At 41.6% G+C, this 14,250-nt stretch overlaps 3 protein-coding genes across 3 annotated transcripts in view; 1 reads left to right on the top strand and 2 right to left on the bottom strand.

Annotated features, from left to right (window-relative positions):
- LOC119436024 (cytochrome c oxidase subunit 4 isoform 1, mitochondrial) overlaps window positions 1-14,250 on the bottom strand; it is a 480,308-nt gene that overhangs the window by 17,899 nt on the left and 448,159 nt on the right. The window lies entirely within an intron of this gene.
- On the top strand, window positions 202-10,390 carry LOC119436022 (protein SYS1 homolog). Its single transcript, XM_037702750.2, has 3 exons — window positions 202-627; window positions 707-774; window positions 10,068-10,390. Exons 1-3 carry the CDS (start codon window positions 466-468, stop codon window positions 10,306-10,308), a joined length of 471 nt encoding a protein of 156 aa, XP_037558678.1. The 5' UTR covers window positions 202-465; the 3' UTR covers window positions 10,309-10,390.
- The window catches only part of LOC119459099 (trifunctional nucleotide phosphoesterase protein YfkN-like), a 91,583-nt gene continuing 88,278 nt past the window's right edge, over window positions 10,946-14,250 (bottom strand). Inside the window, exon 13 of the mRNA XM_049668777.1 lies at window positions 10,946-13,254. Within this exon, the coding sequence (XP_049524734.1) occupies window positions 13,153-13,254 (102 nt within the window). The 3' untranslated portion in view covers window positions 10,946-13,152. The remainder of the gene's footprint in view (window positions 13,255-14,250) is intronic.

Genomic DNA, 14,250 nt, shown 5'->3' with positions numbered 1-14,250 from the left:
AACAGCGATACGCTACGACAAAATCGTCAAAATACTGAATTTGCTTTAAATTTAAAAAATCATCTTTACCTTAACAGTTACGTGATTACAGACTTAAATTTTTGTGTAGATAGGCGTGGTATTTTAGAAACTAGATTTGATTAATTTTTTTTGTGGATTGCATTTCAAACAACTATCCAAATCCGTATCCGCATCGGCCACGATTGAGTGAGTCAGTTGCGATCAATGTCACTGCTGTGCGTAGTATCGTAAGTCGCCAAACTTACAATGATCAGACTAATTTTACTTGAGGAATCGTGAGATTCCATCCAACCTCTGCCTTACCTCGAGTAAGCAACAGCCTGCACGGCTTGCGTAAGCCATGGTCAGAGGCTCGGTTATCGGATGGATAGGATGAATTGCTGCCCCGCCTGAAATTTCACACTTCATTTAGTAAAGAAAGCCTGTGACAAATCATTCCGTATCATGGCTGGCCACTTCCGCTACTCAGTGTGGGACCCATTTCTCATCATATCTCAAATGATTACGCTTCAGTGCATGTACTATGTCGGACTAGGCTTTTGGATATGCTTCCTCGACATTGTCACCGGCCAAGTGTTGTCGCTCGATCAACTATTTTCCTACGAGGTGAGAACCCAGTTTTGCACCTGCAGCGTTAAATTACTGATGGGCTACGTTGTCCTGTATACGTTGTCATCAATTGCAGGCGGTGCACATAAAGGACATGCGGGGGCGGTGCATAATAGGATCCTATATCATTAACTCGCTGTTCGCGTAAGTATGTTTTTGACTTTCCTTTAATGTGGAAGTTTAACTATGATGATTCAGGCCATAAACCTTGCATCTGTGTAGGCGATGATACGTTTGCTTGTTTCTTTTCGATAAGCGGCGTCATAACCTACTGTCCAGAGAGCAGGTTGGGCTTGTTGGTACCTAACGACTGAGCAATAGCGCAATAAACGCGACATAGACAGCGGAAACGCTTTCCCTCGTCTGTCCGTGTCTCGTTTTTGCACTATTGGTCATTCTGTCCGCTTAAAACCCGTGTAGTAGTGAAAAACGTGTTATCACTCGCCAACCATTAGTGCAAACATTGTAAGCACGTACCTCGTTTGTGCGGTTACACTGTGGCGGTCTCTGCCAACATCACAATCTCATCTCCATATGACACATTTTCCCTACGGGCTTTCACCGAAAATGTGGCATCCCACCTGCGGAACTTGTAATGCTCCCTATGTGCTCCTTCGGTCAGCAATATTGTGCCTCTGGAACTTGTAACTGCACTTACCGCACCCAGTTCCATCCTCTATACTCTCTCCATACACCTAAATGCACTGTGAGCCTCAAGGTATGAGCATAAAGCCTGTCACAATTGCCTAACTCTTGCAGAGGTATATAAAGCCTACCATATACCATAGCTTAACACTGCAAAACTGATGAGCTTGTGCCTGTGGGGTACTTACTTAATATGAAGCTACTTTGAGTGTGTCTTGGCTGATTTTGTCATAAAAAACCTCGCTTTGTCGAAACTAGCCATCATAATAAGCATCAACCAACTTGCCCAGGTTTATGCCTTACTGCAGTGTAAGCCGTCTTCTAAGATGCAAGATCCATGAGGCACAGAAATGTCAAATGCTCTGTGCTGTAGTCCCAATTCTTTCTGTGAAACCTATTAGAGTGCATACAAAAAGGACACTGGCAAATGACAAGACAAGACTTATTCTACTAAAACAGTGTGGTATCATTCCACTCGCTAGAGTACTATTGCATAGAAGCATATTGCATCTATCTGCTATGGTAAGTTTGAAGCATGTAGATGCAATTAACTTGTACACTAAAAAGCCATTTTTGCGTTTAGGGCAAACTTACCCATTTCAGTTCAAGAAAGGGATAATGTTAAAAAAATCCATTAACTGTGTTGTCAGTCATTAATTAAATACAATATATGAACATGTGGTCTTCTGTGAATTATGTTCTGGCGAAACTTTCAAATGTCAGAACAATAAAGTATCATACTAATTGATCATCATGCCTTTTACCCCAATCTATCCTCGAGTTAAAAACTTGCCAGGGACTGTGTTCCAATTTGTTTTACCATCTCTGAATAAAAGGGTCTGATTAATGCAGCAAAAATGGCAATGACCATTCATGTTTCACAAAAAGTGCAGGTATACTGAAAACATGCTCTTTTACTATCTGTCTGCACTGCCTTGCTTCTGCTGACAGTTGTGTGGCCTGCTTCTGCTAGGACAAGAAAACGCTTATAGCATTATAATAAAACTAAATAGAACAACTTTTAGACCCCCTGCAGTAGCTTAGTAGCTATGGTTTTGTGCTGCTGCGCTCAAGGTTGCAAGTTTGATCCCGACCGCGGTGGCTGCATTGCGATAGGGGGAAAATGCAAAAACATTTGTGTTCTTAAATTTATGTGGACATTAAAGAACCCCAGATAATCAAAATTAATCCGGAATCCCCCATTATGGCATGCCTCATAATTGAGTCATGGTTTTGGCACGTAACGTACCAGAATTTAATTCTTGTATAACATTAGAAATAAGAGTTGTTTGACAAACAATTCCGAAATCATTTTTATGGTCATAGATCCTGTACAGCTGTAGCTGTGGTGAGTCTGATGCCGCATTTCGTTGCAGAAGTGTGGAATCTAAGGCCACAGTCCGTTTACAAATTTCAGAGACTCAGTGATGCTACTGCTGCACCAATTGCACCGAGAGGCTAACCCTAATACATCCTGCTACATTTCAGCAAAATATGAAAAATCTGTGCCCAGTCTGCGCCGGAAGGGTTGCTCGGGTTTTGACAATGGAACTAAGTCCTCAAGCACATTTTCTCCACACCATTGAAAGCGGCATGGCATGGACCAGTGGCTGCAGTTATCTTCGAGATTGACCGAGTGATACCTTTCCAATTAAGCCTGGATCGTACCGCTCTTTCTTTCGTGGGCTGTTCTTTATTTTCAATACTGTCCGCCCCACGTGTGCGGGTTGCTTAGGCAATGGAACAAGATTGCTTTTCAGGTGGCATCGCTCCTCTCCTGTATGACCAATGTAAAATGGTAACTAAAGTTTCGGACACTGTATGGTGTCTTGCTTGATTTTTCAAACATGATGTGGTTGCAGACATGGTGGCCATGACCAAGGTTGCCGCCATACAATTTGTTGCCTATCCCCACTTTCATTGGCGAGGTGATTTCACAGCTTTAAGAATGCCGCATACGGCCGCTACTAGGCTTTTGGTCGACTCTACACCAAATAGCAACTTTCGCTGCTGGATACTAATGAAGTGGCACTGTTTAGGCCTAGCTGCATCGTACGGCTGTGACAAAAATTCGCTGGCAGTCGACGTTGTGGCGGGCAGCAGGCCATCGCGCATTCAATATGTTTGGACCAGTAAACCACCTCGGCGATTGGGCGTGAGATCAGGGGGTGAGTCTATCGGCCAGAAGCCAAGATTGGGTCCGCAGTTGACATGCCGGCAACTACTGTGAATGCTTTCACGAAGTCGTGCATCACAGTCTAATCTGATGGCGGTCGCACAGTCAAAAGTCGCACGCGCTTATCTGCACTTCGCAATGGCGCGCAACGCACACTGAGCTGTGCGACGAGCGAAACGCACCCGCCATATCGATCATCGTGGTATTTTAAGTAGATGGCAGTTGGAAAAGGCAACAAAATTAATTTTCTGGCTAAAGTTTATGTTTTGGACTGCCCGATTGTTTGGACGTTTATTGCAAAGTATGGGTCGGTGTCTGCTTTCATCGTGAAGTTTAATTTCATGTTCAGAGGTGAAAGTCTCAACACAAAAATGAACTCGTCATGTGACGTACTTGACTTTGTAGCACGTCAGCCTGAAAGCCTGGTGGAGCTTGTAACAGCTGCTCCACTACTCTCTCTCAGCTGACATCCCCCTGCAATAAGCTAGGTGAATTTGGGGAGGGGGTCTGTTTTGGCTCCCGCCCATGAATGCGAAATTATCTTATTAAGTGTCAAGTTTGATTATAAATATCTCAGAATAGAAGCATTCTTGAATTTCATATTGGTCATTCAAGTTTTTAATATAAAAAGCTTTCCGGAATTTTTTTTAATCACCTGTGGGCAAATATCATAATTCTTGTCCTCGAGCTGGATTATTCAAAGAGGCGACATTATTAGCACTAGAAATTGAAACACATATTCAGCTAATTTACTAAACTTTGCCAATGAACTTTTTTGAATTAATTACTTTACGGCACATGTTGCAATTTATTAATTTTAGCCGGTGAGATTGCAAGACGTATCATACCACTTGAAATGAATTTGCAGGATGACACCAAGGGGGGTATTCTGTAAGAGTCACCTAGTGGACTGTCCACTTCGGCTGTCGCCATTGGCTCGAGCTTCATGAGCACGAAGGAGACTGGCTGGCACCTTCGCGTTCGTGAAGCTTGAGCCGATGGCAACAGCCGAAGTGGGCAGTCCACTAGGTGGACTCTTACAGTATACCCCCCCCCCCCAAGTTTTGAGATATTTTTTCCCAAAGTGTGGGACGAAATACAGGGACGTTCCATTTACTTTTGTGCTTCAATGCATGAAAGAGCGTTTTGTTAAAAGTGGAACAACAGTGTATTTTTTACGGTGCATTTGATGGCGCACATGTGGAAATTCATTCCAACTGGATCTGTGATTTTGCAAACTTACCATCTACAATTCGTAAATTGCCATAGGTGGGTTTACATAGGTGTTTCATTTTTGGTGCTTGAATTGAGGTTATGAACCAGCGACCACTTACTGCATTGAAATTGCTTGCCTTCTGTAAAATTTCCATATAATATTGTTTGCAATCCTGCCCCAAAAGTCCATTTTTGGCTGCTCTGAAATGGCCTGACCAGTAGCGTCACTGGAGACTGTACATGACATTCCCATTGACAGCTTGTGCATCTATGCCTATGATCACAAATGAAATGACTCATCCAGTTTCACTGCCTCAACCAGTCATGTCACCACCCTCAGTTGCCTCTATGGGAATGGAAATCAGAATGTTGACTCTGAAAAAGTGAACCATTGTTACGTGCATTTGTGGTGGACTGAAACCTTATGGCACGTACACACTAGCGGCAAAACGCGCGCGGCGCGCCGCGATAGCAGCCGCGAAACATGTTTTTCTTGCCGCGGCGGGGATCACTCCTAGACCGATTTTTTGCGGTTTGCCGCGTGCCGCGGATGGAGGAGACCAATGACAGCGGCCCGCTTCCGTGACGTGCACGCGGGAAACTGGTGTCATGCGGACCCGTCCGAGCGCTTGTTTCGTACTCGCGTACGGTGTTAGCCGGAAACTCGTTTCGCACTATCGTCTGCACGCATCAGCTCCCGGACGGAGCTGACGGATGGTTCGAAAAGGGGAGAGGAGTCTAGTCTGTCACGTGACTGCCGCAGCTGCGTCTTGCCGCCGCCGGCCCGCCGCGTGTGTTTTTCCGCCAGTGTGTACGTGCCATTAGAGGACATTTTGTTCAAATAGACATGCACAAATCTGAAAAGCCAGAAGGTAGTTGCAAGATTTATTTTGACAACTCTTCCCAATACACCATGAAGTCACTTATTCGGTGCATTCAGACTTGCAAGCTTCTGGGCCACTCATGAATGCACCATGCAGAGCAAGGTTTAAAGGTGAGAGTGATTCGCACAGCGAGAACATGGCTTCATTTACAGGGGGCGAGCTCGCACTGGGAAGACATGTATATCCTGTTTGCACTCGGATGCAAAGCCATGGAATTTGATGGAGACTGTGTTGCGAAATAAGTCGATGAGGCATGCTGTTACTTTCAGCACTAATATTTATTTTTAGTAGACACCCTATACATCTATACTATTAAAAAATAAAATGTGAAGCATTAGTTTTTGGCCAACCCTTCAGTTTTATTGCTGGTTATGAAGGAAGGCCACATGCTGGCACAGTATGAAACATTAACGGCATAGAGAGCTAGCATGAAATGTTGTAGCCACCATGTCGGAGTCCTATGCACAGCTTCCACTGAGCTGCTCGAGATACATGGATTAGGTAAAGACTTAAGAGGAAGCTTTAGCTGAGGCAAAACTCCGATGCCTACTCAAATGCACGTAAAACGCAGAAATACTTTTCTGAGATAACCCCTGGACCGATTTTAATGAAATACATAGCAATTTAGAAAGTTAAATCATAGTGACTGTCGCAAGCACAATTTTGATTTAGGGCCGGGATTTTTTCACAACAATTTCCGAAGATTGGCAAGTTTGAAAAAAATATATGCACTATGTTTACAAATTCATAACTCTGCACCAAAAACAGACACCACAGTTGTGTAAACTGCATCTGTTTCAGCATCTAAAGCGGACTAATTTGTTGTATTGATTTACAGCTTACATGGATTTGTTGTTACAATGTTAATATGGGTTTCGCAAGAGTCCTATTGAAAAATTTTTATACCAGTTTTCATTGCTGAGCGACAGACAGAGTTGACTTGATAGTGTCAGTTTTCTAAATTTTGCAATTTTCAGCAATTTTTATTTTAAAAATTGACGTTCTAAATAAAAAATTCGCTTCCTACAGTCATTAGACTTCAACTTTTTCTTTTAAATGCAACACATCTCTATCAAATTTGGTGCAGTGGTTGCCGAGAAATGCGATTTCTCCTTTCCTGTGTATTTAGACAGGAGCCCCCCGAGCTAAATCTTCCTCTTTTCACTGTGATCAAGGTACTTCGAAATGGTGGCCACATTATGCGCAAGCCCCCATAGACTAACCGTTATCTCTTCCATGGAAGTAACTAAATGTAGGTAAGCCTTTTTTATTGCTTTACCTGTCCTGGAGACCAGATTTCTTCAGTGGGCTACATTGTGTCCTGCAGTTACGATTCCAACTAATTGCACTGCAGAACTGAAATGCTAAATAAAATCTGCTTTGTACTGTTCTCTGCTGCTGTACATCCATTCCACGTGTGTGTATTACACAACAAATATTACCATGGTCACTTTGTGCTTTTGTAGTAATAATTTGTCACCAGCTTTAAAGTCAAAAGAGATGGTTGCCACTCTACAGTACATAAAGTACCTGCACTTTAGTAGCAAAATTACTAGTTCCAATGGAGTTTGGCTTCAGTTGCGTCAGAGTTGAGTGTTCAATTTTGCATTTATTTGGCCATGGTGCTCTTGCTTCCAAGTAGACAGCAGGCCCTGAAAAGCCACCGTAGCTACAAGAGCATAGCAAAAGTTTCGAGGGTCCTCGTAGCTTCTGTTTGACATCAACGCCCATGTGTGTGAGAAAAATGGCAACTTGATATGCATTCTCACATTTACGGATCTTCTATGGTAAAATTTACAAGTGGCCTAGTAGGATACACTTGTTCAGATGGAAAGCTGCCATTTAAAATGAGAAGCACAATCTAAAAGAAGCAAGCATTCTCAGCACAAGGTAGAATTGTAATCACTGGTAGTGATTTAATGTCCTGTGGCTTTTCCTCAATGCTTTTGATGAATGCAGCCACCTTTAGAATTCATTCATAAATTATATATACAATGTATATCTCTTTCTCAAATAAGTCAGAGTTCAAATATATTTCAGATGAAATTTTACATTTGTTTTGGGCTGTTCCTCAACAAACCGTGTTGCTTATTTGGGTATGTTTCAAGAGTGCCATGTTGTTCTTGGTCTGTATTCATGTGGCACCCTGTTTGTCATTCACCTGACCTGTTTTATCACAGAGGGATGAACCCTCGTATAGCAATGACACCATTCCACTTATATGTGGCATTTTTGTGCATAGAAGCATGTTTGTCACAATTTAGATGAACCTTATGGACCCTCTATTTTAACATTGTTGTAGTATGGCGAAGGAAAAGTGAGGTCATGGCCCTGGCTCTTTTTAGTACTACAGGCAATGTCTGACCAGTTGGTATGTCTACATCATGAGGCAAGGTGTAAAAATTTGAACTGTTTTGTGAAATTTTTTCTAAAATGTTTAACCCTGCATTAACAGATCCAACTCCATATGAGGGCATCAAAACTTTTTCTGTGCGTGACTTCGGAAGGATCAAGGGAACTAATATTTCACACCCAGTGAAGTTCCTGCACTCTTCAAATAGGGTAGCTCATTGCTTGCTTGTAGAGCTGGGTAGCTCTACTTGTTTGCTGACAGCTACAGAGGGGCAAGTTTTACTGAAGGGGCGCTGAAGTGAACTTCAATATAGAATGCATTTTGTAGGCCATGTTGTATAAGTCACTAATGGACCATTCTGCTGGGGTCCAGCGCTCTCACTTATTCCTAAAACTCAAAAAGGGATGAAGTAGCTGGCGACTTCATTGCCACTACGGTTGCCACTTGGCCAGTTCTCCACCGGCACAATTGGTTCTTTCCTCACGGTGCCGGCTGCCGGTTAAACGCTTACACTGGCACGCCATTTGCCAGTTTTCGGGTTCTAAGTCTACACATAATAAGCTGCATCACAAGCACTGTGTTGGGCATTTATACGTTGAAAACAACCGAATTGTCGCAAACATATTTTCCCAATTCCTTGAACGTTCCTTAATTCCTTAAAACATCATCTATTTTGTTTTCATCGAGACTCACATATTGCGGTGTTGTTCTTAGGCCATTAATATGCCTTTGATAAAAGTATATATATTTTTTAGAAACATGCTTCAGTGAGTGCAGGATGCATGAAATCTGGTGCAAGGTACATCAATTCAAGTTTTCACAAGTTAATAAACGAAGTAAAAAGTTGTCTTAAGTGTCCCTTTAAGCAACACTGGTAAGGAATAAAGCAGCTTGTAAGGGAAAGGGTAAACAGTATTTGCATTCACTTCTTCCAGGTAACGGGTCAGTTTATGCCAAACATCTGTCTGAGCAAGTGATTTCCAAGCTCTTTCTAGATGTCAAATGTAGCATATCAGGTATGCACACAAAGGCTGCAGATGCTTAAAGGAGAGGAGTATCCTGATCTCTATTCTGGCGCCTACGTGAACTGTAGCCTATTTGGGGTACAAATGCTAAATTTGTAATAAACCTACGTTAACAAAATGTCACTTTGATCTAGTTTCCTTGTGTTAGGAACGATAGTCTTTTGAGCTTCCCCCAAATGCTAGTAGCACGAACTACTTAAAGAGGCATTGAAACACTTTTCTAACTAATAGAATGGCCTCACTAGTCAAGGACGTCTCGCAAATTGCATGCCACAAAAATGTTCTAATGCTTCAACTGTAAGTGAAGTTATCGCACCAATGCCCGGCTTTCTCTCTCTTCGCCTCCAGTAGCGTGCTGGAAGCTACAGAGTGGATAAGCCAAGAGGGCAAAGCCCAAGCCAGAAGTTGAGTGTTGCGGCGGTGAAAGGGCTCGTCGCGGTAGACTATGCTACGCAGCACGCCACTTCCACCTTGGAGGCCACGCGCAGCTGACAAAGCTACGTACAGTGCGAAGATGAAATTATTTTTCTGTCTTTCTGTGATTGCAGACATTTATATTTTTCATTTAACTCAAAATTAACAATCACGCAATACTGAGAATGCTCTCGTGATCACGAAATTAGTGAATAGCGTTGGTGGGTTGAGCTGCTTTCGATGACAGCATTGCGAAAGCAAGAGCAAGCGATTTTTCACTGTTTTTGACACGAGATTGTAAAATCCCTGTTGCACGCGGTGCAGTAATATCTGGCTTACATGTTCACAGCAGCCTCTGAGAGATCGGCAGCATTTTTTTACAGTGTTCAAAAAGTGTTTAAGGGCTCCTTCAACTTGCTCATATTACTGATCAGGTTAATTACCATAATTGCAGGTTTGACAAGTGCACACCTTAGATAGGACAAAAGAAGGCAGACACTGTACAAGCACTTGTCTTGCGTCAACCTTCGTTTGTCTCGTCTACATTGTGCACTTGTCAAACCCGTAAGTATGAACCAACTAGCCCAGCAACATATTCTATTTATTACCATTAATATGAGGTACACCATAATAGGAGCTGGACACAATAGTTAAATAGAACTGCACTTGTTTTCATCTTTTGTGTTAGTAAGCATTTTTTTTTTTTTTCTACTCTGTCTGCTCAGGTCCCTTGGTCTGTGGTACTTTGTTCAAAGGACAAAGCAATGCCTTGACTTCACGTGCACAGTGCATTTTTTCCACCTCATTGGCTGCTGGATCTACAATGCAGCCTTCCCACACACACTGTCCTGGTGGCTGCTCAACACAGCTTGTGTGACAGTCACCTGCGTCTGCGGTGAATTCCTCTGCATCAGGACTGAAATGAAAGCAATTCCACTGAGCCTGTCACCTAAGGCTGACCTCTGAAATGGACTTAGAGGCTCACTATTTATTTAAAAGTCACTGGCCACGTTTTCGATACTAGAAAAATAAAGCAGGTGCCGTAGGATGTACTTGTGCTTGTATTGGTGTGTCTACATTCTGCAGTAAAAGAACGGCATGGCCATTGCTCAGTTGAATAGTTACTCAAATACACAAATGTGTGCTTCACATTTATAAATACATGAACAGATGCCTGTGTGCAGAAGGAAACTCTTCTCCAATATTGAACCACATGATTAGTGTAATACACTACAACATTTGTTGCATTTTGCTAGTGAATCTTAAGCAACCTCCTTGATTCATGGTTTGTCAAGGCATCACTTGGGGTGCACATGGTTTGAAAACAAGGAAGCCTCTCCTTTTGCTCACATATGCACTCAATACAGTGCATGAAGCTTGATCAAAAACTGGGTTTTGTCATGTGTTGCCAGTGAGCTTACCCTGTCAGTTTTCAATATACACAACAAAGTGAACCACCTGTGAGGCCAGACTTCTGGCTACAGAATTTGTGAAGAGTACTTGCTGATCCCTCCAACTGCAGCCTGCACATGCTCCATTTTGTCAGACCATTTGACTTCAGATGCTGTAAATAAGCTATGTGGAGAGATAGACTATTGAAAAGAAGGTGGCTTGCAACACATTTATTTTTGCAAAATCATTTTCTGCATGAAAGACATTTTTGAGCACTTGATTTGGTAAAGGGCCACAAAAGAAACTACTAAACTGCTTATTCATTGACAGGGCACACACATTAATGACACACATCTATCTAAAACAAAATACTCTTGGGACTAATATGCCATTAAAATTTTCTTTAAAATAACTCCAGACTAGCAATGAATGACTAACATCATTCTTGGGAATGTAAAAAAATGCCACTGGAAGAGAAGCGTTTAGGTTAATAAAGCATCAAACGCTAAATACCTAGTAAACAACATACACACTTTCCATTTTTGGAACTAAAATAGTTACTTTCCATTAAAACTGTGCAACAAGTTAGAAGTTAAACAAGGAAGTATTGCCATTAGGTTCTAACAGGTATGACATTTTGCACATTCTCCACCATGAACACATTTTTGTGAAATCTTCATAGCATGTATATAGAAGTTCTCTCTCATTTTTGTAGAAAACTTAAGTAGTTGCTCCTGAGGCAAGTTTCTCTTCTGTGCAATGCCTGTAAACATGCTACGGCAAGAACAATAAAATGAAGCCTGTCGTGCTTTATCTCGCACAGCAAATTTCAAAATCTCAAGTCAACTACACTCACTGTCAACTCTACTAAAAAGTGCTGTCAAAATGTTCACAGCAGGAATATAAAGACACTCTAAATATGTGCAATGACATAGCAAACTAGCCTTTCTCATATAGACTTTGGTTAGATTGCATACTTTTGGTACACACAAGAAATATAACAAATCCACTGTATATATTAATCAAAGATATACTTGATAGCCATCTGAAGATGATGTGTCCTTATACAAAACTAGAACAAGCTCTGTGCAAATGGCATGCCAATAACTCCATGCCATAGTGAAGTCTATACATTCCCAAATTCAGATTGCATCTCTGCTGCTACACAATATTTACCAACAGTTGCACTCATGTTCTTAAAGCTACAACAACTGCCATGAACCCCGCACCAGTGTAAAATGTATACCCTGCATTACGCAACCTGGAATCGAGACAAATTTTGTTGCGCAGGTAGTGCAAATGAAAAAGGACATAAATAGTTTAAACACTCATATCTTTTCACAACCTAAAGCTTGTGCAACTCTGCTTGCATAGACTTCAGATGTTCAGCTATATTTTTTTTCTTCACATTCTGCCCATTATCTATAAAATTAAGGTGCAACAAACAACTTGGTGTCACACAGAGTCTCTCGTGGCACAGCTTATGTAAACAAGAGACACAAAATGCACACAATCTTTGGGGCAGTGTCCTAGACAGTCAGTCTTCTTTATAACACAGCTACCATATTAATATTAGTCTTTGCTTAAGCCAAACTGTCTGCTATAAATTTTGTTCTCCTGGCGAGTGTGTCAAGCAGCATTTAATAAGGACACAGTGATAAGAAAATGAGCATGATACAAGTTAAAATGACAATAACATACTAAGAGATTCTGAACAAATTAAATTATACAAGTGAGCCGAGTTCAATTGCTTAATAACAATTTACCACTGTTAAATAGCTAAAAGAAAATAAAAGCAAAAACAAACCAGCACATCATTTATGTCTGAGTGATCACACCTTTCACCTCCTTGCCTCAATGGGATGTAAATTGCTGAGGCATGAATCGGCCCAGTGATTTAACTCTCCCCCACCCCCACATCTTTTATTTTGCGAAGGTTAATGTACTTCTCCGTAAGTCGAACACATCTTTTTTTTTTTTTTTTAGACTTCTTAAAGGAATGTCTGGATCACTATTAGCGACACTTGTGAACATGGTAGTATTAAGAATCAAGAATGGCAAAGTACAGTGTTTTGTGTTGGCCATCAATTACAAAGTAGTGCGAGCCAGAACCAAATTAGCAAAAGCAGGGCACATGCAGCTGATTACACCTTGTCTGCACTGTTCCTACAAATACAAAGAGAGGCACACTCTTCCTCTGGCCCTAATTATCCCTCCTGGATTCTTGCCTTGTGACGCATAAGGCTTTCAGTTACCTTACAGCCAATATATAGTGCCTAAAGGTGTTCTTTGCAACCATGATAAATGCACCAGGGACAAAAGCTACTAATGAAACTTCCGAAATGAAATCTTAGGCCATGGGCAAAATGTGAACTTTGGACTGGAGGGAACGAAGAAGTAAACCAAAATTCATGTGCATTAGTTCTTCTCAAAGCTCCCCGTTGAAGGCTCTTCTTCAATCACTTCTTCAACAAGACGCAATGGATGCGAGTCACTGTCTTCCCAGAACTTCTTCACAACCTGCTGATACAAAAAAGAAAGTGGGGGAAGCGAGAAGTAGGAGAGTAAAGTAAAACCTTGTCTTTTACAAATTCCAAGTGAAAAGCATTAAGGCATGGTGAACCTATTTCCACAAAATTGTGAACCCCTAGACTTGAAGGTCATTGCATAAAAGTTTGGTATGAAGCCCTTGCTTGAGTACATGGAAAAATTCAAGATAGCAACTATAAAAACAGCAGCCAGGAAACAAAAAATGAAATCAGTGCATTCAATGCTGTTATAAAAATTTTGCTCATAAATGCATTTAATCACTAATGAGGCTGTCAAACAAATTCTTGTAGTTGGATGCACACATTTCATTACAGTTGCACTCTGTTCACGCTCACAGGATAATGCATGACACTGGTGACACCACCATGAGAAGCTTCTGCTGACGTTGAACTGAATTTGCAAGTCGTGCTCTTTTGTGAGGCAAGTGCATTCATCTTAGTTTATACTTGGTGGCCTGAGACAAGGGTGGCGATGCTTGTTTGGCAGTAAAAGGTGATTTCAAGTTTCCAAAAATAGGGGGCGAGGGCTTGGATGTCACTGCTGCTAAAAATTTTATGGCAAAATATTGGGTGTAAGAGCCATCGATTAAGTGCTTCTTTTGTCAACATTCTGAGCAAGAGAAGTGTTGGAAACTAAAGTTTGCCTTACTGAAGTTTCACATATTATAATGCACCATAACAATAAAGGAAGGCTTGTAAAAATGCCCTTTTCTGGCTGAGCACAGGTGTACCTTGCCATGCACTGAATGACACTTCATGTTCTGGCCCTGCCAAACACAGCAGATTAAGTGAAACACTTTTCCAAGTAGTCAGTTATTCAACAACAGATAAACACCTTTTTTCACACCTTGGCTTTAGGCACTGCTATCTTGTTTTGTGTTTGGGGATCAGCTCAACTACCAACGTGCAAGGGGGACCCCGCTCTTAAGTGTTTCCTCTATTTAAAAATTGGTTTCAATGACATTTA

This window comes from Dermacentor silvarum, chromosome 1, assembly GCF_013339745.2.
Source record: "Dermacentor silvarum isolate Dsil-2018 chromosome 1, BIME_Dsil_1.4, whole genome shotgun sequence".
Lineage (NCBI taxonomy): Eukaryota > Metazoa > Arthropoda > Arachnida > Ixodida > Ixodidae > Dermacentor > Dermacentor silvarum.
The sequence above is the reverse complement of the archived record's forward strand: the minus strand, read 5'-3'. Positions and strand labels throughout refer to the sequence as shown.